Genomic DNA, 25,612 nt, shown 5'->3' with positions numbered 1-25,612 from the left:
GAATAGAAGCAGATCTCCTTTTCCATTCTTCCCCATTTAGGTTTGCATTGCAATGCCTCTGACCATGCACAGAGTGCTTCTTGGACTACAGACAGAGCTCCTTTTCCATTCTTTTCCATTTAAGTTTGCATTGCAATGTCTCTGACCATGCACAGAGTGCCTTTTGGAGTACAGACAGAGCTCCTTTTCAGTTGTTCCCCGTCTAAGTTTGCATTATAATGCCTCTGATCATGTGCAGAGTGCTTTTAGGGATATAGGCAGATCTCCCTTTCCATTCTTCTCCATTTAAGTTTGCATTGTAATGCCTCTGATCATACACAGAGTGCCTTTTGGAGTGCAGGTTCACCATTCATCCCCATCTAACTTTGCATTGCAATGCCTCTGAGCATGTACAGAGTGCTCTCAGGAACATAGGCAGATCTCCTTTTCCATTCTTCCCCATTTAGGATTGCACTGCAATGTCTCTGACCATGCACAGAGTGCTTCTTGGAGTACAGACAGTGCTCCTTTTCCCATTCTTCCCCATTGTAATGTCTCTGACCATGCACAGAGTGCCTTTTGGAGTTTAGGCAGATCTCCTTGTTCATTCTTCCCCATCTAAGTTTGCATTGTAATGCCTCTGAGCATGCACAGAGCATCTTTTGGAATAGAAGCAGATCTCCTTTTCCATGCTTCCCCATTTAGGTTTGAATTGTAATGTCTCTGACCATACGCAGAGTGCCTTTTAGAGTACAAGTTCACCATTCATCCCCATCTAAGTTTGCATTGCAATGCCTCTGAACATGTACAGAGTGCCTCTTGGAGTATAGGCAGATCTTATTTTCCATTCTACCCCATCTAAGTTTGCATTATAATGCCTCTGACCATGCACAGAGTGCTGTTTGGAGTACAGACAGAGCTCCTGTTCCCTTCTTCCCCATCCAAGTTTGCATTGTAATGCCTCTGAGCATGCACAGAGTGCCTTTTGGAGGACAGGCAGTGCTCATTCCCCATTATTCCCCATTTAAGCTTGCATTATAATGCCTTTGACCATGCACGGAGTGCCTTTTGGAGCACAAGCCAATCTCCTTTACCAGTCTCCCCAATTTAAGTTTGCATTGTAATGCCCCTGACCAAGTGCAGAGTGCTTTTTGGACTACAAAGCTCCTTTTCCATTCTTCCCGACTGTAATGCCTCTGACCATACATAGAGTGCCTTTTGGAGTACAGGCCAATTTCCTTTACCATTTTTCCTCATTTAAGTTTGCATTGTAATGCCTCTGACCATGCACAGAGTGCTGTTTGGAGTACAGACAGAGCTCCTGTTCCCTTCTTCCCCATTCAAGTTTGCATTGTAATGCCTCCGAGCATGCACAGAGTGCCTTTTGAAGTATAGGCAGTGCTCATTCCCCATTATTCCCCATTTAAGCTTGCCTTATAATGTCTCTGACCATGCACAGAGTGCTTTTTGGAATAGAAGCAGATCTCCTTTTCCATTCTGCCACATTTAAATTTGCATTGTAATGCCTCTGACCATGTGCAGAGTACTTTATGCGCACAGCAGTTCTTATATCCACTCTCCCCAAAAAGGAACTATGATTGTTATGATTATTATTATGATTACCATCCCAGTTTATCTCTCTAAAAAGGAGACCCAAAGTGGCTAACACAGTAAAAAGCAATACACTTTCCCAAGATTGGAGTCCCCACGTATTCTGGACATGCGCAGAGGCGTCCTCGTTAGGCGTCCCCTGTGCGTCTTGGCTCAGCAGGGCTGCAGTTCCTCCTCCTGCCAGATGGCGCCGCTGTCGGCGTCCCTTGCTTTGCCCTTCCCTTTCGTTTCTCGTCCGTTTTCTCTCTTCCGCTTCAGCCTTCAGCTGTTGGGGCTCATTAGAAGAGGAAGGGGCTCGACTTCCGGCCCAAGTTGGTAAGCAGGACCCCGTTTTGGGGGGTCTCTCCTTCCCATTTCTACACAGAAGTTAAACGTATATTTAAAGGAATAGATAATCTATACAAATAGTTAAAAGTTTAATATATATTTAAACCAGGCCTGGGCCAACTTGGGCCCTCCAGGGGTTTTGGACTTCAACTCCCAGAATTCTTAACAGCCTCAGGCCCCTTCCTTTTCCCCCTCAGCCGCTTAAGCGGCTGAGGGGGAAAAGGAAAGGGCCTGAGGCTGTTAAGAATTCTGGGAGTTGAAGTCCAAAACCCCTGGAGGGCCCAAGTTGGCCCAGGCCTGGTTTAAAGGAATAGTTAACATATAAACATTAAATGTATGTTTAAAGGACTCTATAATACATAAAACTGAAATATATATTTAATAGTGGAATACATAATCTATGCAAGCTAAAGTTAAACGTTAAATAGATATATTTAAAGGACTATATAATACATAAAGGTATATTTAGAGGACTCAATGGTACATAAAAGTTAAATGTTTATTTATTTATTTACAGTATTTATATTCCGCCCTTCTTTCTCACCCCGAAGGGGACTTAGGGCGGATCACATTGTACACATATAAGGCAAACATTCAATGCCATATAACAGAACAAATACAGAGACAGACACAGAGGCAATTTAAACTATCTCCAGCTTCCTGAGGGTACAGGGTTGTTGAATGTCTTTCGGGCTGTGCGGCCATGTTCCAGAAGTATTCTCTCCTGACGTTTCGCCCACATCTATGGCAGGCATTCTCAGACGTTGTGTGGTATCCAAGCCTGCCATAGATGTGGGCGAAACGTCAGGAGAGAATACTTCTGGAACATGGCCACACAGCCCGAAAGACATACAACAACCCTGTGATCCCGGCCATGAAAGCCTTCGACAACACTTCCCGAGGGTATGCTTGATTCCGGCCACAGGGGGAGCAGCTGCTTCATCATCCACTGTGGCGGCTGGATGATTTTTATGGTGTCGTAAATTAGCCTCCCCACATATAAGTGGTACCTAAATTTCCTGCTTGATAGATGCAACTATCTTTCGGGTTGTAGGTCAGCAACGAACAGGAGCTATATTTTAATTTTTGTCGGGTGCTCACCCCGACACAGGCTGGCCTCAAACTCATGACCTCTTGGTCAGAATGATTTACTGCATCTGGCTGCTAACTAGCCTGCACCACAGCCCAGCCTTTTAAAGGAATGTATAATGTATAAAGAGGGGCCATGGTGGCACAAAAGTTAAACCGCTGAGCTGCTGAACTTGCGGACTGAACAGTTGGTGGTTCGAATCCAGGGAGCAGAGTGAGCTCCAGCTATTAGCCCCAGCTTCTGCCAACCTAGCAGTTTGAAAATATGCAAATGCGAGTAGATCAATAGGTACCGCTTTGGCGGGAAGGTAATGGCACTCCATGCAGTCATGCCGGCTACATGACCCTGGAGGTGTCTACAGACAATGCCGGCTCTTCGGCTTAAAAATGGAGATGAGCACCAACCCCCAGAGTTGGACTCAACTAAAAAAATTTTTTTTTATAATACTTGACAAATAACTTGACTGGCTGGAGGTTATGGATATCTTTAAATGGTGCTTGCTGTAAGTTTTAAAAATTGTTTTATTTGATATGTTAATTGGAATTTTATATTGGGATATGATGTTTTAATTGATTATGTATTGCTGTTTGATGTATTTGTATGAATTTTATATGTTGTATGCCACTTTGAATCCCACCCACGGGAGAAAAGCGGGATAGAAATGAATAAATAATAATAATGGGCTCGGGCTGTGGCGCAGGCTGGAGAGCAAGCCAGCTGTAACCAGCTGCAATGAATCACTCTGACCAGGAGGTCATGAGTTCGAGGCCCGCTCGGAGCCTATGTTTGTCTTGTCTTTGTTCTATGTTAAAAGGCATTGTATGTTTGTCTATATGTGTAATGTGATCCGCCCTGAGTCCCCTTCAGGGTGAGAAGGGCGAAATATAAATGCTGTAAATGCTGTAAATGCTGTAAATAATAATAGACTTAATGTCAGGGGAAACCTCTACCTTTTATAATGTATATAATGTATAAAATTTAAAAGTTAAATATATATATTTGAAGGAATAGATATAACATAAAAATTCTCTCTCTCTCTCTCTCTCTATATATATATATATAGAAAGATAGAAAGGATTGTATCTCTACCATACAATAAGAATCTGCCTTGACTCCTTGAAGAAAAGCACTGATAGATAGTTTATAAGAAACATTCTCACTTCTCTTTGTCTGCTTTTCTCTGTATCTTTTACTATGTTCTTCCACCTTCCCTCTACTTATTTTGTTGGCAGCCATGGAGGAAGTGGAGCGGAAGTTCACTGCCCTTCGTGATGAATTGGTGGCTGCTCTGATTAAGAGCCCTGCGGAGCAGAATCCGGAATCTGTCCAGCGCTTGGTGGAGGTGACATTGCCCGTGACTCAAAAGTACCAGGAAATAGACGCCAGGGGCCTCATACAAGCCAATGCCCAGGGACAGGTAAGGGGACATTTTGGAAATCAGGTATAAGAATAGAGGTTGAAATGAGTGGACAGCCTGGAAGCCATGGAGATGAGAGTAGTGTGATGATGTCCCTACTTTCTGGAATGGTTTGGGGGCTTTAAGTATCTGAATAAGCAGAATGTGCAATGTCTGTCATGAATATATGGAGGAGGAAGAGAAGAGGAAGAGGAAAAGGAGGAGCAAGAAGAGAACAACAGCAACAACATGAAGTAACCACAACAAAAACAACATAGGTGAGGCAGGGAAGCTATAGTTGTAAGGATCAAGGTATAGTGAGTAAGTATTAAGAAATCTTGGCATGAGGGTACTAAAACCTAGACTGGTAGGATGGGTTATAATTAAATTTGCATTTATTGTAGGTAGTTACATAAGACATGACTGAGTGGTGTAGAGTCCTAAGAACACGAACTTCCATTTTTAGACACTGAGAAGTAAGCTTCTACCCTGTTTCCCTGAAAATAAGACATTCCCAAAAAATAAGACCTAGTAGAAGTTTTGCTGAATTGCTAAATATAAGGCCTCCCCCGAAAGTAAGACCTAGCAAAGTTTTTGTTTGGAAGCATGCCCGGCACCCGCCAAACAAAAGACCATAGCATGCAGGATTGGTAAATGTACATAATAATAATAATAATAATAATAATAATAATAATAATAATAATAATAATAATAATAATTTTATTTTTATACCCCACCTCCATCTCCCCAGAGGGACTCGGGGCAGCTTACATACCAGTTGTATATGGAAATAATGGTAGTAACAAGAAATTTGTTACAGTTTGTCTGGTTTAGTTATGTTGGTTTGTGATGGCAACTACTGTACAGTATAGAATCAATGTTCATTTTTTTTGTTCAACAATGAATATGAATTCTTCTTCATGGAAAAATAGGACAACCCCTGAAAATAAGCCCTAGAACATCTTTGGGAGTAAAAACTAATATAAGACACTGTCTTATTTTCGGGGAAACACGGTAGTCCTTAGGAGTTAGTTGGTTGATAATAGAACGCCCTCCCCAGTGAAGTCACGCAGTCTCCCTCCCTCCTATCCTTCCATAGGAAGGTTAAAACTTGGTTGTGGGGCCAGGCATTCGAATAACAATTAGCAGTGCTAATTATTATTATGTACGCTGGAACTCAATTGACAGACCCAGTCATTTAAAATTGAACACGCCCATCTGTATTTTAGAATGTGTTTTATGAATGTCCGATGTAAGTTAATAATTTTAACTGTTTTATAGTGCATTGTACAATTTTTATATATGTGTTTTATTGTAAGCCGCCCTGAGTCCCCTGTTGGGTGAGAAGGGCGGGATATAAATATTGCAATAAATAAATAAATAAATAAATAATAGTTGATAATATCTCTTCCATATGGGGTCTCAGAGACCAGTTGTATTGTGTCTGAAAGTGTTGTAGAGTTGATTTCCATAAGGGTTGTGTTTGTGTAAATGTGCAGAGTCTGATAAGATGTTAAGTCCAATCCCCCTACTCCTTCCCAGCATGAAAAGGATTTTCACAAAATCTCCACTGCCTTGAATATCTTGGAGAAATACGGCCGCAATCTCTTGAACCCCCACAAGCCCCGGTTCTGGCGAACGGTTAAGTTCAACAATCCCGTCTTCCGTGACACAGTGGATACCATCCAGGTGAGAAAGATATTCACATCTCACTGACTCAAGCCACATACACTTTTGTCTTTCCCCCATCCATTCTGCTTCACTTTTGTTTTCTCTTCCTTTTTGTTATGTAATCGTAAAAAACCATCTATTTTAATGATATATCTACACTGTAAAATTAATGCAGTTTGACACCACTTAACTGCAGTGGTCCTTATAACAGAAGCAGAATATCTGGGTACTTGGAAGATGGCTTTCTCAGTGGTGGTCTCTTGAATCTGTGGACTTTCTGCCCCTGCCCCCCTGGGATGATAACCTGGCTCCAAGTTAGTCTTTTTGATACCAAGCTACGTTTTTCCTAATGTTTAGGTGGAATCTCTTTTCCTGCAATTTGAATCCTTTGCTGCACTGTTTCCCAGTTTCTAAAGCAGGAAAAAGCAAGCTTGCCCACTCCTCAATGTGATATCCTTTCCATCTTTCTCCAAGCTAAACATCCCCAGCTCCCTAATGCACTATCTCTCCCACCCCTCCCCCAAAAGGTGCCTGGCTGACCTTGGCAGAATGTTCAGTAGGAAAGTGACCACCACAAACCCCGTTTTATGTCATTGCCAGCTTGGCTTCAAATCATGAAGGCATTCCCAGCCATTGGGAAGAATCAGCCTGACTCTGGAGAAGAGACACCCTGTGTTGCATTTGCTTATTAGCTTCTGTGTTTCTGGCAGGGTGGCCGGGATGTCCTTCGCCTTTATGGCTACTCTGAAGAACAGACGGATGGGCTGTGCTTCCCTGAACATCTACAGGAACCAGACATCCCCCTTGTTGCCTCCATCACAGTGGATGTGATTTTATTGCGCGCTGAACTGAATCTCCTCCTTTCGGTACGATAAGGCCGGGATCCCCAAAAATATTGGATTAAAGTGGGGAGTAAGGAGGGGAAGAGGTGGGGAAGTATTGAAGCCCTGCTGTGAGTTGAAGAATATACATGGTTCTTTTTCCCTTTCAGGATAACCACCCTAATCCTCTGGTGCTGCATGAGTTAATGCAGGGAGGTGACAATTTAAGGGTGAGTCTGAATTGCAAAGCAGAGCCTAACTGCCTGAGGTACTTTCTCAGACTGCAAAAGAGAGCTCAACTTTCTGGGTTTCAAAACAAAACTCAGCTGTGTGTATTTGCACTGCAAGCCAGGATCTAGTTCTACACACCTTTCCAGCCTGCAAAGCACAGCTGATCCATGCAACACTTTCTTAGGTGTTTAGATTTTAAATCTGCATCCCTCTTTAAACTAAAAAACTTTTCAAGGGCAATCATAGGCAGACCATGTTAATTTTATGTATTTATTTTTACCATTTCAATTTTAAATTGCCTACTGGTCAAAAAAGGATCATATGGGTGGTGAAGTCTGGCCACAGCAAACATAATCATAGTAAAACAAGATAAAAGAAGTAGAATGTTAAACCACAAATTGAACGTTTCAGCACGTGAAATCCACTTAAAAGCAGAAGGATACCACTGGAAAGGCGTAGAAGTGTCCAGAGCCTTTTATGTGGCCTCCTTGAAGGCATGGAAGCATAAATAAAACTCTTCCCCTTATATGGAGTGTCTCTTTTGCTTTTCAGGCCAGCCTCATGACAGACACTTTCCCTGTGTCTGTTCAAGAACAAAGTCCCCAGCACCCAGTTCCAGCATTTTCACACACAGGTAATGTGACCTCCAGAGGCTGGTGACCTAAAAGGCCCACAGTTTTTTCTAGTAAAAAATATTGAACATTTTTCACTTGATGAAATTTATTGTCTGGCACATAGTATGGGATCCTGGGAATTTACACCCCTGAGACGGGCATTGAAAGAGAATTCTTTCCAGTTTGTGATTCAGGAATGGAGTTTGCAATTCAAGTCTCTAGTCCACTTTGAGGTCATTTGATCACTCAGTTTTCTGTGAAGGTTTGGAAGGTAAATTCGCCCCTGCTTCCTCTTTTGTTCTCCCCTGCAGGGTACTTACCCCCGGATGCCTGCCTGCTCTGTGGGCTGGAGCCTCCCTCCCTGCATTGCTCGGCCTGCGCCCAGTCCTTGTGCCCAGACTGCGACCTCCTCTTCCACAAACACCCTTCGCGGACCCATCACCACCGAGCGCCCCTGAATAACCAAGCCTGGCGCAGCCCTCCGCCGGCGCCACCTCCCAGGTATCCAAGAACAGTGGTTCCCAAACTGTCCCACAGAACTCTAGGGTTCCACAAAAGCATCATAGGAGTTCCACAAAAATTCTTTAAAATCTAATTCAAAATGTATTGAATTTAAATGTAAAACAAAACCACTCAAGGCCAACTATTTATTTGATTTGCCATATCCATAATAGCTATTTTGTACTACAACTACCCATATTTACTTAAGTCTAATGGTGTCAGCTGTGGCGTAGCTGGCTAGTAACCAGCTACAATAAATCACTACTGACCGAGAGGTCATGAGTTTGAAGCCCGGGTCGGGTTAAGCCCCCGACCATTAAATAGCCCAGCTTGCTGTTGACCTATGCAGCCCCGAAAGACAGTTGCATCTGTCAAGTAGGGAAATTTAGGTACGCTTTGTGTGGGAGGCTAATTTAACTAATTTACAACATCATAAAAACTGCCAGCAAAACACGAGGAAAGGAATGAGGAAGTACAGCCACTAGTGGACAGTGAAGCAATAGCTCCCCCTGTGGCCGGAATCGTGAAGCTGGAAAAAAAATGTTAAATGCCTCTGTGTCTGTCTATATATGTTGTTTGGCTGTTGAATGTTTGCCATATATGTGTTCATTGTAATCCACCCTGAGTCCCCTTCGGGGTGAGAAGGGCAGAATATAAATACTGTAAATAAATAATGCGCATCTCAATTTTCAAAACCCTGAAACCAAAAAAAGGATTTTTTGATGAATGTAATGCGCAGCAGCAAAAGGTGTACTCTTTGTAATATGCCCATTTGTAATATGTCCATAATTTTCATTCCTCGAAGCATATTATCATTCAATCTTTTTATGTTCTTTCCAAATATTTTGTAAATAAACTCCATTATCTCCAATTCTATCCCTTAATGGGTTAATTTATCAATTTCTTCTGATTCCAAAACATTTTAACCAACCTACATTTGAAGAGCTATCAACCCATTCCCAATATTTAGCATAAACTGTTTGTGCTGCAGTCACCATATCTCACATTTAGTTTCAATTTTTTTTTTAGCAGAACCTTTCTCAAGGTATACATCCAATTTTAATTTTCAGTCAACTTTTTAAAACTGAAATTTAGTGAGGGCTCTTTTTAAAATCAGGAAATAAACTGTTCAGTCCTTGCAAGCCTAGCAAAGTGACTTTGCTTGACAACAGAAAAGAACCGTGGTAGCTGGGAGGGGGATTCTGGGAACTGTGGCCCAAAAAGTAAATCTTTTCAGTACCTAATTTGTAGTTCAGATATGAATGAATGGTTGACTCCCTATGAAGTGCGAACGTCTATTAAAGGTGTGATTCTGGTTTGTTTGAAGCGTGTCTGTCATAACTCCCGATGCTGCATCTTTGCGGCCGCCGACTGACTCCCTCCCGACTTCCTGGCTCAGCGTTCCCACTCAACGCCCTCCCTGGTGCTGCGCAGCCTGCCACATGAACAATGACGCCCGCGCCATCTTGTGCGTAGCTTGTGACCGTCCTCGCGGCTGCAAGACACCTGTGAGCGCCAACACAGAGGAAGAGCACAAGAGCTTGGGACATCTGGCCCGGGGCCGATGGTCATGTCAGTCCTGCACCTTTGAGAACGAGGCAGCCACAGTGCTGTGCGCTGTGTGCGAGAGGCCACGACTGGCTGGGAAGCCTGGCACTGGGGATGCAAAACCCCTGATAGCATGGGGAGAGGAGACAGGACAGCAGCACCAGAAAGAGGTAAATACCCATATTTCATCGCACAATAGTCGCCGTTGCGTAATAGTTGCACCCCATTTTTGGTGTGGTTTTTTTTATTTTTTATCATGTCAGAAGCGAACCTAGGGTATATTTGCAATGTATTTAAAAACACAAACAAAGTTAATAACATGGCATTATACTAAATGTCCTTTGACATTTAGCTGGTCACTTGGGAGTGCCTCTGGTTGTGCATGTGGCAGGGCTCAGACTGCATTGTAGTAGGTTTGTGGTTTGCATGTTGTGGACTCTACTTTGTAGCCCCATTTCTTAAGGCTGGCTCTGAATCCCGTGGTGCCATAGTGCAGCGCAGTCTGTTCAGTGCCATCCAAGTCGCCCAGTCTTCTGTGTGCCCAGGAGGGGCACACACAAGGATTAAAACATATAAAAACAGTTATATCAGTCATTAAAATCACGTAATCCAAAGTCATGATCCAGAGCCATTCCAAATTGTCATTAAACAGATTCTATGCTAATTTATTGCACTGTAGTTATTTTCCAAAAGCTTGGTCTCATAGCCATGTTTTAACTTTCTTTCTGAAGGCAAGAAGGGAAGGAATGGATTGAATATCGCTGGGGAGAGAGTTTGAAAGCCGAGGGGCCACCACTGAAATTCCACTTTTAAATGACATGTTACATAATCCTGGGATTTATCATTTGGAGAGGCACTATTTCCCTCTCACTGAAAATTCAAAATTTGCCTTGCTAAATAGAGAAAAAAATCCGTAAGATAGAACCATGGCAGTTAAAGAGTAAATGTGCTATAATTCCTTGGTTTGGAGGGGAATGGTGGCAGACATTCAGATACTTCTGAAATCATAACATCAAGTTAATCTTCAAGGATACCTTATGTCCCTGTTCTTACCTGAGTTGTTATTTGCCTTCAAGTTGGCTTTGACATAAGACGGCCCTGAGAATGATAGTCCCCCAAATTACCCAATCTTCAACTAATCTGTTTAGGTTGCGCAGACTCAGGACAGCCATGACTTTTTTGGTTGCCTCTGTCCATATGGAATGTGGCCATCCTCTTTTAAATGGCTTTCTACCTTCCCAAGCATTATTGTCTTTTCTAGAGATTCCTCAAAGGACAAGAGCCTCAGTTTGGCCATCTTGACTTCTGGGAGAGTTCGGGCTTTATTTGCTCTGCATTCATGACATTTACTCCCTATTTATCCCCAACTCCACAGCTCTCTGGCTGGCAGTGTGAACACTGCACTTTCTGGAATAAGGGCCGTGGCCGTGTGTGCGAGATGTGCAACCGCACCAGCCAGAGAGCCGGGCCTGAGCACTCAATGTCACCACCTAAGCTGGAGGAAGAAGGCAAGCAGAAGAAGGGGGCACCGGTGGAAGCCAAGACTCCATGGAAGGCCCCATCCATCTCCTTGGAAGAGGCAGAGCATCGGAGGCAGGAAAAGCTGCGTGAGGATGGGCAGAAGATGATTGCCATGATCAGGGTGAGTTGGGTTTCCTCATACATTTGGTCCATGCTCCCTCCCTCAGTTCCTTTCCCATCCTTTACGCATGAGGTGTTGTGGCGTCTTCTGCCTTCAAAATAATCCCATAAAGGCCTCCAAGGTGGATAGTTTTTATACCAATAAACATCTGGATGTTTCAAGATAGGAATGCAGAGAGGAAAACATGCCATTTGGCCATGAAATATAATGATATTGTTTAGTTAAGGACACTGAGGTGTTCTGAGGTAAAACAAGGAGGATGAGAGAAGATGAACAAATATTGTCTGAGTTTGGGAGTTGGCAAAGTCAGAATTGGGTTTAGAGCCCAAAACATAACTTTACCAAGTATCAGCTGAGATATCCCAAAGAATGGTGCAGTTAGGGTGTTGTTCTGTCTTTCTCCATATTGTCTGTCTTTTGGTATGGAAGTAGAAGAATAGCTGGGGATGAGAAAAATATAGGATAAATAGTATATTCTTTTTCTATAGCCTTACTTGTCCCTGCCAGTTATCATCCACTGGCTTTCTGAAGTTGCACATCAGTCTATAGTGTGATGCAGCAGCCCAAAAACAAAATTCAATTCTATGCAGCATCAGTAGGATTATAGTGTCTCAAATTGAGGGAAGTTAGTCCCACTTTATTCTGTTTTGGTCAGACCTCACCTGGAATAATCCTGTGTCCAGTTCTGGGTACCCTCAATCCAAGAAGGATATTGACAAGCTGGAATGAGTCCAGAGAAAGGCAACCAAAATTAATACGTTTCTGCTTTGGAGTTTGGTGGAGTTTCCTTCTCTGAATGTTTTTAACCTGTCAGTAGTGCTTTGATTGTATTTTCCTACATGGCAAAGGGTTGGGCTGGATTGTCCTGATTAAACAAACAACATATGCTTCAAACAGTCTCGATATTAACACATGGGCAGCCCAAAGCTAAAATGCTTGTAAGCTTATAGTTTTAGTACACACTAGCTGTTGGGAGCAAGGTAAATTCCAAATTCAGAGTCCAAACCATAGTGAAAGAGTTCAGATATGCAGCAACAAACAGCAGCCAGAATTCCAATTCAAAGTCAATAAAGATGACAATCTGAAGAGAGCACAGTCTGAAATTGAAGTCAGAATCCAAAACACAACAATCTCATCTAGAATCAACAAGGCCGATAATCCAGAGTGTCCAGAGTTACACCATAAAGCAAAGACGTTGCCACCTGAAACAAGACTGAAATACTGAGAACCTTTTATCCTATGTTTTTGGGTATTGCTGTGTAGAGCCCGTTTCTCTGCTAATCAGGCAGACCTGCAGATTGCAGTATGCTCTCCTCTGTATTATAAAAGACATGGAGCCCTTGACCCTTCCTCAGCCTTCCATGATATACTGGCTTCTGCTTGCTTTGCCAGCTGTGAAGTGGTAGCTACTGCTAAAGGTTCCTCTTCTGTGATAACTAAGCTAGACTGGGAGGGCTGTTGGGAGCTGCTGGTCTCCAACGTTGGTCCTTCCAACAACTCCTCCTCACTATCAGAGCAGACCAGGACATGGATGGTCATTGTAGTCTCTCAAATCTGTGACTCTAAAATCTGGTTGCTAACCTTCCTCCAAGTCCCTTGTTCATAGTCTGGCCTGCTCTGCCTTGTCCCTCCAGCCTTAACCTGGGTCTCCCCTGTTTCCTTCTTCCTGCATTTCTCCACAGGAAGCTGAGGCAGTGGGTGTAGCGCCCGAACTGGTAGCAGCCGCCTTACGCTACTCAGGTGCAGAACGACCCCTGGCTTGGCTGAATTCAGAGCTCCCTTCTGTACTGGAAGATGTGGCTGAGTTGGCCACCCAGCGAGGGGAGCAGGAGCCTGGAGGGGGCCTGGGGGCCCTGACCCGGCAAGAAGTCCAAACTGCGTGGGTGGAAAGCCAGGGGGATGTGGACGAAGCCGTCAGCCGGTGTCTGAGCGCACGGCGGAGCAAGGTGAGCCAAATGACTGTACTCTGGAGATAGAAATTGTGCAGAAATTTTATAGAGCAAAGGTGGGAAAACCTGTGGTTCCTGGGCCAAATTCCTCAAACAACAACATGGTTGCATTTTGGGATTACTGTTCCAATAGTCTCCCAAAACTCTTAATCCTGCCTGCTAGAGATTCTAGATATTGCACTAAAAATCTTTTCCAGCTGTTCCTAACTGGAAGCTTTTTTTTGCTTTTACATCTGTTTAGCGATCTGAAAAAAGTCTGGTGATTGCAGACAGGAGTCCACAGTCTTGAAATAGACTCCTGTCTCCGATCACTGAACTTCTTTCCAGTCATTAATCAGATATAAGAGCAGAAGAAGCTTCCAATTAATGAGAGCTGAAAAATGTTATTTTAAAAAAACTTTTGTAGGGAATTGAAAGAGAAAGAGAACTGATGTGAGGAATCAGGGTTGGTAAAATATAAATGAACTGCAAAACTGGGGAAGAGGTGGAGTCTGGAGAATTGAAAGCAAACTTTTTTTAAAAAACAGAATGTTGGGAAAGTAGGCAAAATCAGCAGAGATGTTCTGGAAACATTATCAGAAAGAGAAGAGGCTTACGGTGGGAAAAGTGAGAAGAATTTGTGTCCTGTGGGTGGGGACTCAGAGAAGATTTGGAGTGTCCCAAAATTGACTTCACTTCTGTGACATCCAGAAGGTGCAAGGCTTGAATGTGGGTGAATGTTATGAAGTAGCTGGCTAAAGGGAACATGAAGGCATCATGAACATTGGATAGATGCCTTAGAAGTGGAAAACATTTATAGTTGAAATAGGAGGGAGGCATATTTGGGAGGGGTCAGTACTGAGTTTGGAAACAATTGGCTCTCTATATTTTCAGGTTAACTTTGCAGATTTGTTTCTTCCCAGTTTTGATTAATATAAATCTCTTAAGTCCTCCGATGTGACTCTATGGTCAACTTTCACTGGAAGCTGACCATAAGAGATAAAGCTTTGGATTATCAGTACTGGAGGTAGTTTAGGGACCAGATTAGGTCACATCTAGCCTTCACGCCATACTTCTTTTGTGGACAGATCCGGGAGCTGAAAGCACTGGGCTTTGGGGAGCGTGGCCCTGTGCTGCAGGCCCTCTACCAGAACAACGGTGACTTGTGGCAGGCGTTGGTGCAGCTGCAGCGCCAGCTATTGGAGCCTTTCCATCAGCGGTTATGGGAGGACGAAGACCCCCCAATAGATTTCCACAACCCAGACCGACAGGTGAGAGAAAAAGAGAAAGTTTTCAAAAGGACCTGCCCCTCTTATGACTTCCTGGCATTCTTATATATCAATCATGTTTTTCCTCCAGTCATTTCAAGGCAGGGTATTTGATTCTTTTTGGGTAATTTAAAAACATAAAACCTCAACAGCAGCAGTTTAGCAGATCAGAAGCTTCTTAAGCATAGCAGTAGAGCGAGTGGGCTTCAGCAATGCAAGATCAGATTCAAGCATTAAAAGTTATAAAAGACTTCATAGAAATAATTACATTTCTATATAGGAAAGCTAGAGACTAGCGAAACATCAGGAGAGAATGCTTCTGGAACATGGCCATACAGCCTGGAAAATGCACAGCAACTCAGTGATTCTGGTCATGAAAACCTTTGACAACATAGAATAATTGCATGACCCAGAGTCAATTCTGTGAGTTTCACAGGTCAGTGGAAGACTAGAGCTTGGATCTTCTGCTCCAGCTGCTGCGGAACGTTTCTACCTCTCTCCTTTCAGGCACTCCTCCGACGCCTCCTGGCCACTTTCTCTCTGCCCAGCTGGGGCCGGGCAGAGCTGGTGCTTTCCCTGATGCTGGAGCAGCCGGCCGATGGAGGCTGGGAACTGGCGGATGTTGTGGAGGCGGTCAAGGCCTCCCCCAACCGGGACTTCATCAAGCGCTTGCTGACCTGGGAGTGTGCGGTCTGCAGCCTGGCCCTTCCTCGCAATAAGGTCGGTACCCAATGCCAGCCCTTGGCCCCAAGTTGGGTTTCAGAACACATTAGAATTAGCCAAACCGCTCCCAAGGGCCTTAAGGTGCTTTTTGCAATGGTTTGTTCAAAAGTCAGCAGGAGGTGCTGTTGCTTCTTTCCATTCCTTGACCCATAATCTCAATTCAACTGGTGTTTCTCTGAATTCTCTTGATCGCATAACCATCACTGGCATGTTTGGTGAAGACTTGGGAGAAGAGCCTTCTTGGTGGTGGTGGTGGTATTATTATTATTACTATTGTTATTATTAAACTTAATTTTGGAGGAAAGTCAACTTTTTTAAAATCTTGGAGAGTTTTAATTTGGTGGTGGGTTTCAGGATTCATGTGAATAAGTTACTCCAATCTTTTTTTTAAAAAAATTAAGGAACTTTCCTACACTCTGCAACTCCTTAGTGGCATCTAGCTGGCCACCAGCAACATATGGACTGCAGTTGGGAAACTTACCTGGTTCATCCCATCCCTTCTTCTATTTCCAGATGCAATCTCTGACGTCGTGCGAGTGCACCATTTGCCCAGAATGCTTTGCTCTCCATTTCACCATCGCCGTTAAAGAAAAGCACATCACTGACCTGGTGTGTCCGGCTTGCTCCCAGCCAGAGATCAGCGATGAGATGGAACTTCTCAACTACTTCTCCACTCTTGACATCCAGGTGCCTCTGTCTCTGTGTGATACATTTTGAAATGTTCCAACCTCTCTTCCCATATTCCCTTTCCTTTAACCGCTTCTCTCTCCTCCCACCATCTCATCCCTCAGCTGCGCAGCTGCCTGGACAGAGAAACTTACGAACTTTTCCATAAGAAGCTGACGGAGCGTGTGCTCATGCGGGATCCAAAGTTTCAGTGGTGCACGCATGTAAGTAAGCCGCTTTTGGGGCTCTTGTTTCCCAAGAAAAGAGGATCAGGAGTGAAGGAGATGGGAAAGGTGCTGTACCTTCAAGCTGACTTTATATTATGATGACAATCCTCCCCTCTTTTCCTTGTTCTCTTTTTCTTCCCCAGTGTTCCTTTGGCTTCATCTATGAATCGGAACAGCTGGAGGCCAAATGCCCGCAGTGCTGCAAGAGTTTCTGCGTCCTCTGCAAGCGACAGGTTAGTCCAAACCTCCTGGGAGTGTTTAGAACAGACATGGGCAAACTTCAGCCCTCCAGGTGTTTTGGACTTCAACTCCCACAATTCCTAACAGCCAGTAAGGCTGAAGTTTGCCCATGCCTGGTTTAGAAAATCTGGGGTTCCAGATGATGGAGCACCAGCAAAAATGGAGAGAACTGTGAAGAGGGAATGCTCATCTCTCATTAAAAAAAACTTCAGCCCAAAGAGTAGCAAATTAGTGTAATATGCTGCCTTGAAGTCCAATTGAGTCTCCTTTACTAGAGATTTTTAAACAGAGACTGATTGTCCTATGTCCATCAGTCTGGAGGGCTTTAATTGTATTTTCCTGCATTGCAGAGGATTGGACTGGATGGTCCTTGGGTTTTTTTTGCAATTCTATGCTTCTAGTCCATTTTTATTGATGGATACCTTTGGCAGCTGGAGGCTGGGGAAAAGTACAAATGCCGAGAACAGAATGGGAGAAGAATGGGAATTGTTTGCAGAGAAGTAATATTGATCCTCCTTGGCTCTTTGTCTCCTCTTTCCTTGGCTGCAGTGGGAGCCGCAGCATCAGGGAGTGACGTGCGAAGGCTTCCTGGAGTGGAAGCGAACCAACGATCCGGAGTACCAGGCGCAGGGCTTGGCTGTCTACCTGCAGGAGAATGGGATTGGTGAGGATCCCCACCATCATCCCTCTAACAAATACAAAAATCCCAAAAACAAACCCAAACCCCCCAGAAGTGTCAAAAAGTCTGCTTTTGTTTTTGAGATACGGCGTATATCAGGCATAGGCAAACTTTGGCCGTCCAGGTGTTTTGGACTTCAACTCCCACCATTCCTAACAGCCTCAGGCCCCTTCCTTTTGCCCCTCAGCCGCTTAAGTGGCCTGAGGCTGTTAGGAATGGTGGGAGTTGAAGTCCAAAACACTTGGAGGAAGGCCAAAGTTTGCCTATGCCTGCTGTAGAATCACACTGGACTATCTATATAGGCCCAGAAACATGTCCTGGGGTGCAGTGGCCTTCCTTTCAATCCTGCAGCCGCCCTTTTCTAGTGCTCTGCTCCTTAACCTTTCTCTTCTTTCCCCTCCTTTTAGCGTGTCCCAAGTGCAAGTTCTCCTACGCTTTGGCCCGAGGAGGCTGCATGCATTTCCAGTGTTCCCAGTGCAGGCATCATTTCTGCAGCGGCTGCTACGGGCCTTTCTATGCCGCAGCCGTAAGTCAAGATTCTGTGTTAGTTGGTATTGGTGGGGAAGAGTGCATATAGTATTTCCCTAAATGCATTACCACTACCTCATTTACTGGTATGAGTTACTTTGGGAGGATTACAAGGATGCAATAATGCAGTATTTCGGGTATATTGTCATTGTCATTAGTAGCAGGTTTTAGTTGATTCCCAAAGTAACTAAAATTAAAAATTATTTCCCTTTTAGGAGTATTTCCAGGTATTGCCTGTACATTTTCCCGCCCAAATTTTACACTATTCCTATGTTCATTTTACGTTTTCCTCTCCGAAAAATACCAAGAATAATGCAGAAGTAACAAAGAGTACAATAAACAACGTTACTTTGTCAAGATTTCATCAAATAATGGCATTGTGTAATGGGTTACTCCATTGCTGTGAGTTTTCTGGGCTGTCTGGCCATGTTCCAGAAGCATTCTCTCCTGATGTTTTGCCCACATCTATGACAAGCATCATCAGAAGTTGTGAGGTCTGTTGGAAACTAGGCAGGTGAAGTTTATATATATCTGTGAAATGTCCAGGATGGGAGAAAGAACTCTTGTCTGTTTGAGGCAAGTGTGAATGTTGCAATTGGCCACCTTGATTAGTATTGAATAGCCCTGCAGCTTCAAAGCCTGGCTGCTTCCTGCTTGGGGGAATCCTTTGTTGGGAGGTGTTAGCTGGCCCAGATAGTTTCTTGTCTGTCATTCCTCTGTCTTCTGAGTGTTGTTCTTTATTTACTGTCCAGATTTTAGAGCTTTTTAAAATACTGGTAGCCAGATTTTGTTCATTTCCATGGTTTCCTCCTTTCTGTTGAAATAGTCCACAAGTTTGTGGATTTCAGTGGCTTCTCTGTGTAGCCTGACATAGTGGTTGTTAGAGTGATCCAGCATTTTTGTGTTCTCAAAGATATATAAACTCCACTTGCCTAGTTTCCAACAAACCTCACAACCTCTGAGGATGCCTGCCATAGATGTGGGCGAAACGTCAGGAGAGAATGCTTCTGGAACATGCCCAGACAGCCCAGAAAACTCACAGCAACCCAGTGATTCTGGCCATGAAAGCCTTCAACAACACATGTAATGAGTTACTTCCCAAATACTGTTGAGCAACAGGAACACATTACTTTTCACAAGTAACTTTGCAAGCTTTCCAAAAATAAAGTGTTATTTTAGCTTCCTCAAAATCTCCTGGATGTGATTGGATAAAAATTCTGACTCAGGATTATCTGTTGACTCTCTTGATTTCCAATGTTTTCTTTGATGGTCTTTTAAATTTAAATTTCACCCCATAAGGTGGGTCACTCTTCAATCTGATTGGATGGAAGAAGGAAACGGATCATGCCTTGCCCGAAACTAAAATCCATTATAAACATAGGCCTAATCCAGATAAATTTCCTTAGCATCATTTACTGAGCCACGTTCCAGTTGTTTCTTAATATTTAAACAAATTGGTGCACCCTGTAATGTACACTTTGCATTGGCACGCCATCTGGTTACACCCACATTAGTTGCTAAGAGCTGGATTTCCCACCTTTTAGAAACAACTATGACAAGTTTCTAATCCTCAAGAACGACAAAGAAAATCCTGATAATTTGTGGGGGAAAATTTCAAAATAGTTGAAGATCAGAGCAATTGTTGGAATCTAAATAACTCCACAAATTGGAGGCTTTTGCCAGACTAATGAGACAAGGGTTAAAAGGGTTATATCTGGTAAAAGGTATCTGCTGGAAACATTTTGGAGTGCATTACATATCTAATGGGAATTTTGAGATTTATTTTTTATTATTATTATTTGGGATATTGAAGAGATAGAGATGTTTTTGTACGCGTCCTCACTAATGTATAAAGTTATTGACCGGAATAAAATCCTGAGATACATTCCTGCCCCTTGAGAGCATGGCATGATTTCCTGAAAATTACATCATTGTCAAAAGAGGATTAGACAAAGCCTTGAGTGTAATGGATTTGGGAGGAGACAGATAGATTAATTTAAGGCTGTGGCTGAGTGTTATTCTTTGTTTACTTTCCTGATTCTAGTTTTTAAAATACTGGTAGCCAGATTTTGTTCATTTTCATGGTTTCTTCCTTTGTTTTAAAACTGTCCAAATGCTTGTGGATTTCAGTGGCTTCTCTGTGTAATCTGACATGGTGGTTGTTAGCGTGGTCCAGCATTTCTGTGCTCTCAAATAATATGCTGTGTCCAGACTGGTTCATCAGATGCTCTGCTCTGGCTGGCTTCTCTGGTTGAGTTAGTCCGCAGTGCCTTTCATGTTCCTTGATTTGTGCTTGGGCAATCTTGCATTGGGTGGTCCCTGTCGACTTGTCCACAGCTGCATGGTATATGGTAGACTCCTGCAGAGGTGAGAGGATCCCTCTTGTCCGTTGTCAATGCTAATCAAGGTGATTCCGGCCATGAAAGTTTTCAACAACACATCAGATATATTTGTGTGGCTGGGGCTGTAGTCCCAAAGGTTCTGTCCTGGGCCTAGTGTTGTTGGCTGCTTTGAATGAGATTTCCTGCTTCTTGGCAGGGGGTTGGACTGGATGGCCCATGAGGTCTCTTCCAACTCTACTATTCTATGATTCTATGATTCTATGCTATCAATGACTTAGATGATGGAATAAAGAGCATGCTGATCAAATTAATAACAACAACAACAACAATAATAACAACAATAACAACAACAACAGCAACTTTATTTTTGTACCCCACCTCCATCTCTCCACAGGGACTTGGGACAGCTAACATGGGGTTATGTCCAGATAACCACAATAAAACAGGATAAAATACATTCATCAACGAGAAAAATTTAAACAAAATAGAACATCATTTTAAATAGTACTGTAGTAATTAAATAAAAACCAGCATATAAGACGAAACAGCGATTTAAAATAATAAGAGAACTGGGCAAAGGTGCGAGGAGTGTATAATTAAAAATCTAATGAGGTAGATAATAAAGTGCTGCAGTATTAACTGGGGGATTTGGAGGTGGGGTAAGCGAAAAATTATTACCAACGGAGAGGGCAAGGAGACAGTACATCGAGCACGGTGATTATCAATACTGAAGGGTCTTATTGTAATCAATTATTGAAGGCACACCGGGAGAGCCAGGTTTTTAAATCTTTCTTAAAGGCTGACAGGATGGGTGCTTGCCTGATCTCTGGGAAGATCAGGATTGTGGATGAGATCAAATTGGGAGAGATAATTAATACTCTAGAAGAGAGGATCAACATCTAAAACAAGTTTTAACAGATTAGAGAGCTGAGCCAATGCTAATAAAGTGAACTTCTAACAGGGAAAAAATAATAATGACAGGATGCTGTTTGACTGGATGGCCCTTGGGCTCTTCTCCAACTCTACAAACAGTCTTCCAGCTTCTCATCAATGTTGTCTCCGTTTTTACTCCCCAGAAATGCCCGATACCTGACTGCCCCATTCGACGGTCTCTCCATGGCCACCATCCCCGTGACTGCCTCTTCTACCTGCGCGACTGGGACGTGCCTCGCTTGCAGGGTCTCTTACAGGTTGGTTTGTGTGCCAAGGCAGCATGGGAAGAGTGCAGGAAAGACACAACCAAAAAGCAATGGTCGAAGTTTCTCACTTGCTCCATCCTTCCTTTGGGAGGGAGGAAGGGAGTTCATCTGCGGCAGCATCCTACACTTCACTCACAACTTTTGCCTGTTTCCAGGATAACAACATTGGGTTCAACACGGACCCTCCAGCTGGAACCCGTGCCACTCCTGCAGGTGAGAGCCAAAGGATTCTGGGAAATCTTGGATAGCTGAGAATGCGGGGTGATCAACACTATAGAAGAGGCATGGGCAAACTTTGGCCCTCTCTCCAGGTGTTTTGGACTTCAACTCCCACCATTCCTAACAGCCGGAATTGTGGGAGCTGAAGTCCAAAACACCTGGAGGAGGCCAAAGTTTGCCCATGCCTGCTATAGAATAAAAGCAGTTCAGCACACATCTGCACTGTAGGTTTAATGCAATTTGACACCATTTTCACTGCCATGGCCCAGTGCTGTGGAATCATGGGAGTTATAGTTTGGTGAGGCACAAACATTCTTTGACAAAGGAGAAAGATCTTATAAAACTCCGAACTCCTAGGGCTAGTCCATAGCAATTAAGCCACAACAGTGAAAGTGGTGTCAAACTGCATTAATTTTATAATGGGGATGTGTCCTCAGTCAAAAAAACGTTTAAATGTTTTTGTTCTAACTCATTGTGAGCTTCTTTGTGTTCCCATATTGGTAAAAAGTGGGATGTAAATAAAATGAAATAAAATATCCTCATACCTGAGGATAACTGCGCGAATCTTACTTTTTAGAAGTAAGTAACGTAATGGTTTTATTTAAGCATACCTTTTTTGGAAACTTGATTCTTACCATGAATTCTGCTCTTCTGAAATTCCTGTCTTGATTTTAACACCATCTTTCATTCATTCGCTTATTGTTTCTATTTTTTAAACTGGTTTTTGCAACTTGGGGTCTTTTAACCTTCTGGACTGTGAATAATTTGCTCCTTTGCTCTATTGAGCTATTACCGAAGTAATACAGAGTAGTTTTAAGTAGATTGGTATTGTTTTGTAATACACTAAATGTGCTTTATCATGGTTTGGATGTTTTATTATTATATTGTTTTATTATTATATATTATTATATTACAAATAATAACAAATAACGCTTGTGCCACTCCTCCATTCAGATGGATGTCGTGTTATGGAGCAGAAAGAAACCTTCGATGGGTTAGTAGACGAGCCTTGCGGCAAAGAGACACCCGCTGGATATGCCGGCCTTTGTCAGTAAGTTCACCTTCTTGTTTATTTCCAACTGTATATGCTTCACGGCAGCTGTCCCAAGTCTTAAGATCCCATTATTCTATATCCCACTTTTCTTCCAAAGAGCTCAAAGTTGCATATGTGCATATCAGCTCCTCCAAATCATCCACATAATCCTATGAGATGGGTCAGATTGAGCGGGAGACTGACTGGTAAATTTCATGGAGGTGTTTTGGGGGTACTTAGTCATGCAATTTTAGGGTCATATAGCTTAAGGTCTGGCCTTTACCGCAGCAGGTTAAACCACCAGCTGCAGTAAATCTTCTCAACCAGAAGGCTGATAGTACGAAACCGGGGTCAGGATGAGCTCCTGGCCTTTAGCCCAGCTTACGCCTACCTAGTAGTTCAAAAGCAAGAAGTGAGTAGATAAATAAAAGTAAAGGTAAAGATTTCCCCTGATGTTAAGTCCAGTCGTGTCTGACTCTGGGGGTTGGGGCTCATCTCCATTTCTAAGCCGAAGAGCCGGCGTTGTCCATAGACACCTCCAAGGTCATGTGGCCGCATGACTGCATGGAGCGCCATTACCTTCCCACCGGAGTGGTGCCTATTGATTTACTCACATTGACATGTTTTCGAACTGCTAGGTTGGCAGAAGCTGGAGCTAACAGTGGGCACTTACTCCGCTCCCGGGATTTGAACCTGGGACCTTTCGGTCTGCAAGTTCAGCAGCTCAGTGCTTTAACACACTTCGCCACCGGGGCTCCTTGAATAAATAAATAGTAGATAAATAAGTACCACTTAAAAGTGGGGAAGTATTTTGAGGCACCCATAAGGAAATGCCAGCTGTTCAACCAAGGAGGAAAGTTTACAAACAAAGCTCTTCGCCATGGAGATGGAGTGACAGCACTCCCCTGTGGCCGGAACCGAGCACAAGCCTCCAACATGCCGAAGATGGGAAAAGCCATATATACAGTAGAGTCTCTGTTATCCGACATAAACTGGTGGGCAAAATGTCAGATAAGTGAAACTTTTGGATAATAGGGAGGGTGGCAGAAGAAGGAGCCTCTTTCCTTGTTGCTGGGGAAAAGGCTCCTTCTCCTCTTCCTCAGATAATACGGTGTGTTGGATGAGCGGAAGTCAAATACGCAGAAGTCGGATTCTACTGTTCTATGTACAACTGTCCTGTCAGTGTGTAAATGGTATTGAATGTTTGCCACATATGTATGTTCTGCGATCCCCCTCGGGGTGAGAAGGGCGGAATATATATACTGTAAGTAAATAAATGTAGACCACATGCAGCTGCCCGCCCCTGGTTTAAAGATCCGGGGAGCGTGGAGCAACAGAGGAAGAAGCCTTATAACATTACACAAAATGTGACACAGCGACTGATGTCTTCCCCCACACACACACTCCCAGGGCACACTACAAGGAGTATCTGGTCAGCCTCATCAACAGCCATTCCCTGGATCCGGTCGACTTGTACACGGTCCAAGAAGCGGAGACTGTATGCCGCCGCCACTTACCTGCTGCTCAGGTGCTGCCGCGAGATCCGGGCGAGGACGAGGAGGTCTATCGGGGGCGCCTGGTCAAGGTGAATTTCAAGAGAGGGGAGGAGAAAAAAGGGGCATCTGGCCATCCAAGGCAGGAAAGAGCAGGCAGTTCCTTCTCCATGGCTAACTTTTCCTTTTCTTTTCTTTCAAATCCATCTAGACTCTAAGGGATGGGGTCCCTCTGGGTCCCAAAATCCCTCGCCGAAGGAAGTAGCTGGATGGAAACAAACCTCAGCCGCAGGGAGAAGAAAAGCCAAGCCTTGGAGCTGAGATCCGTCCAAGGAGAGCAGGATTCACAAAGAAATCTTTCCTTTGAACATTTCAGAATTGGATGTTTCTATTCAAGATGCAGCCTTGAGAGCTTCCTATCGTAAACATTGGGACTTCTGGGTTATCTGTTCCCTATGCCATAATCTTTAACCTGCTCGGAATAAAAAAATATTTTGTGATTTAAAGAAGTGCCAGACCCTTGGTTGCTGTCTCTTTCCTCTTCTTCTTTGTTCGATAGGATCTAACTCAGGCATGGGCAAACTTCGGCTCTCCAGGTGTTTTGGACTTCAACTCCCACAATTCCTGGCCTCAGGCCCCTTCCTTTTCCCCCTCAGCCGCTTAAGCGGCTGAGGGGGAAAAGGAAAGGGCCTGAAGCCAGGAATTATGGGAGTTGAAGTCCAAAACACCTGGAGAGCCGAAGTTCACCCATGCCTGATTGAACTTGTTCGTCATATCCACAGCTTCGGGATAATTAATAAAAAGCTATTTCCCTCTCATTCATTAAACTTGAAATAGTAAGAGAAAAATCATTGTATAAAAGAGGAATCAAAGTGTGAAATATGCCACCATGATCACTTTAAGAATTTAGAAATAATGATAATTGTCTTCTACTACTACTACTACTACTACTACTACTACTACTACTATGTTGTTGTTGTTGTTGTTGTTGAAGGCTTTCATGGCTGGAATCACTGGATTGCTTTGAGTTCTCCGGGCTGTACAGCTATGTTCCAGAAGCATTCTCTCCTGACGTTTCGCCCACATCTATGGCAGGCATCCTCAGAGGTTGTGAGGTCGGTTGGAAACTAGCCAAGTGGGATTTGTTTATCAATGGAAGGTCCAGGGTGAGAGAAAGAGCTCTTGTCTGTTGGAGGTAAGTGTGAATGTTGCCATTGGCCAGCTTGATTAGCATTAAATAGCCTTGCAGCTTCAAAGCCTGGCTGCTTCCTGCCTGGGGAATCCTTTGTTCAATGCTAATCAAGCTGGCCAGTTGGAACATTCACACTTGCCTCCAACAGATAATAGTTATTTCTCCCACCATGGACTTTCCATAAATATATAAACCTCAATTGCATAGTTTCCAGCAGACCTCACAACCTCTGAGGATGCCTGCCAAATATGTGGGCGAAACGTCAGGAGAGAATGCTTCTGGAACATGGCCATACAGATTGGAAAACTCACAGCAACCCTATTATTATTATTCTTTGGACCCAAAGTGGCTCACCACCTTAAAAACCATACAGTTTCAAACCTGCAAAATATGCATATTGAGAAAGAATTAAATATTGTAATCTAATAACCCTTTTGGTATTAT

At 43.5% G+C, this 25,612-nt stretch overlaps 1 protein-coding gene across 1 annotated transcript; it reads left to right on the top strand.

The window, feature by feature from the left end:
* The first annotated feature begins 1,740 nt into the window (after positions 1–1,740).
* Positions 1,741–24,486, top strand: rnf31 (ring finger protein 31). The gene is made up of 22 exons (XM_062983794.1): positions 1,741–1,905; positions 4,240–4,424; positions 5,946–6,092; positions 6,785–6,940; positions 7,066–7,125; positions 7,679–7,760; positions 8,052–8,241; positions 9,569–9,959; positions 11,165–11,431; positions 13,114–13,377; positions 14,448–14,630; positions 15,135–15,347; positions 15,864–16,037; positions 16,142–16,240; positions 16,387–16,476; positions 17,033–17,147; positions 17,570–17,688; positions 21,109–21,222; positions 21,387–21,444; positions 22,405–22,501; positions 23,894–24,068; positions 24,188–24,486. The coding sequence occupies exons 2-22, from the start codon at positions 4,242–4,244 to the stop codon at positions 24,239–24,241; spliced, it is 3,231 nt and encodes a 1,076-aa protein (XP_062839864.1). The 5' UTR covers positions 1,741–1,905; positions 4,240–4,241; the 3' UTR covers positions 24,242–24,486.
* The last annotated feature ends 1,126 nt before the right edge of the window (positions 24,487–25,612 follow it).

The sequence above is a fragment of the Anolis carolinensis genome, chromosome 6 (assembly GCF_035594765.1).
Source record: "Anolis carolinensis isolate JA03-04 chromosome 6, rAnoCar3.1.pri, whole genome shotgun sequence".
In the NCBI taxonomy this organism is placed as follows: domain Eukaryota; kingdom Metazoa; phylum Chordata; class Lepidosauria; order Squamata; family Dactyloidae; genus Anolis; species Anolis carolinensis.
This window is presented reverse-complemented; position numbering and strand designations above follow the sequence as displayed.

Bases quoted from the DNA above. Each gene is read 5' to 3' on its own strand.
- rnf31 (XM_062983794.1), top strand. From the start codon at position 4,242: ATGGAGGAAGTGGAGCGGAAGTTCACTGCCCTTCGTGATGAATTGGTG. The intron at 7,761-8,051 runs GTAATGTGACCT...TCTCCCCTGCAG, and splicing joins TCCAGCATTTTCACACACAG to GGTACTTACCCCCGGATGCC. The intron at 11,432-13,113 runs GTGAGTTGGGTT...ATTTCTCCACAG, and splicing joins AGATGATTGCCATGATCAGG to GAAGCTGAGGCAGTGGGTGT.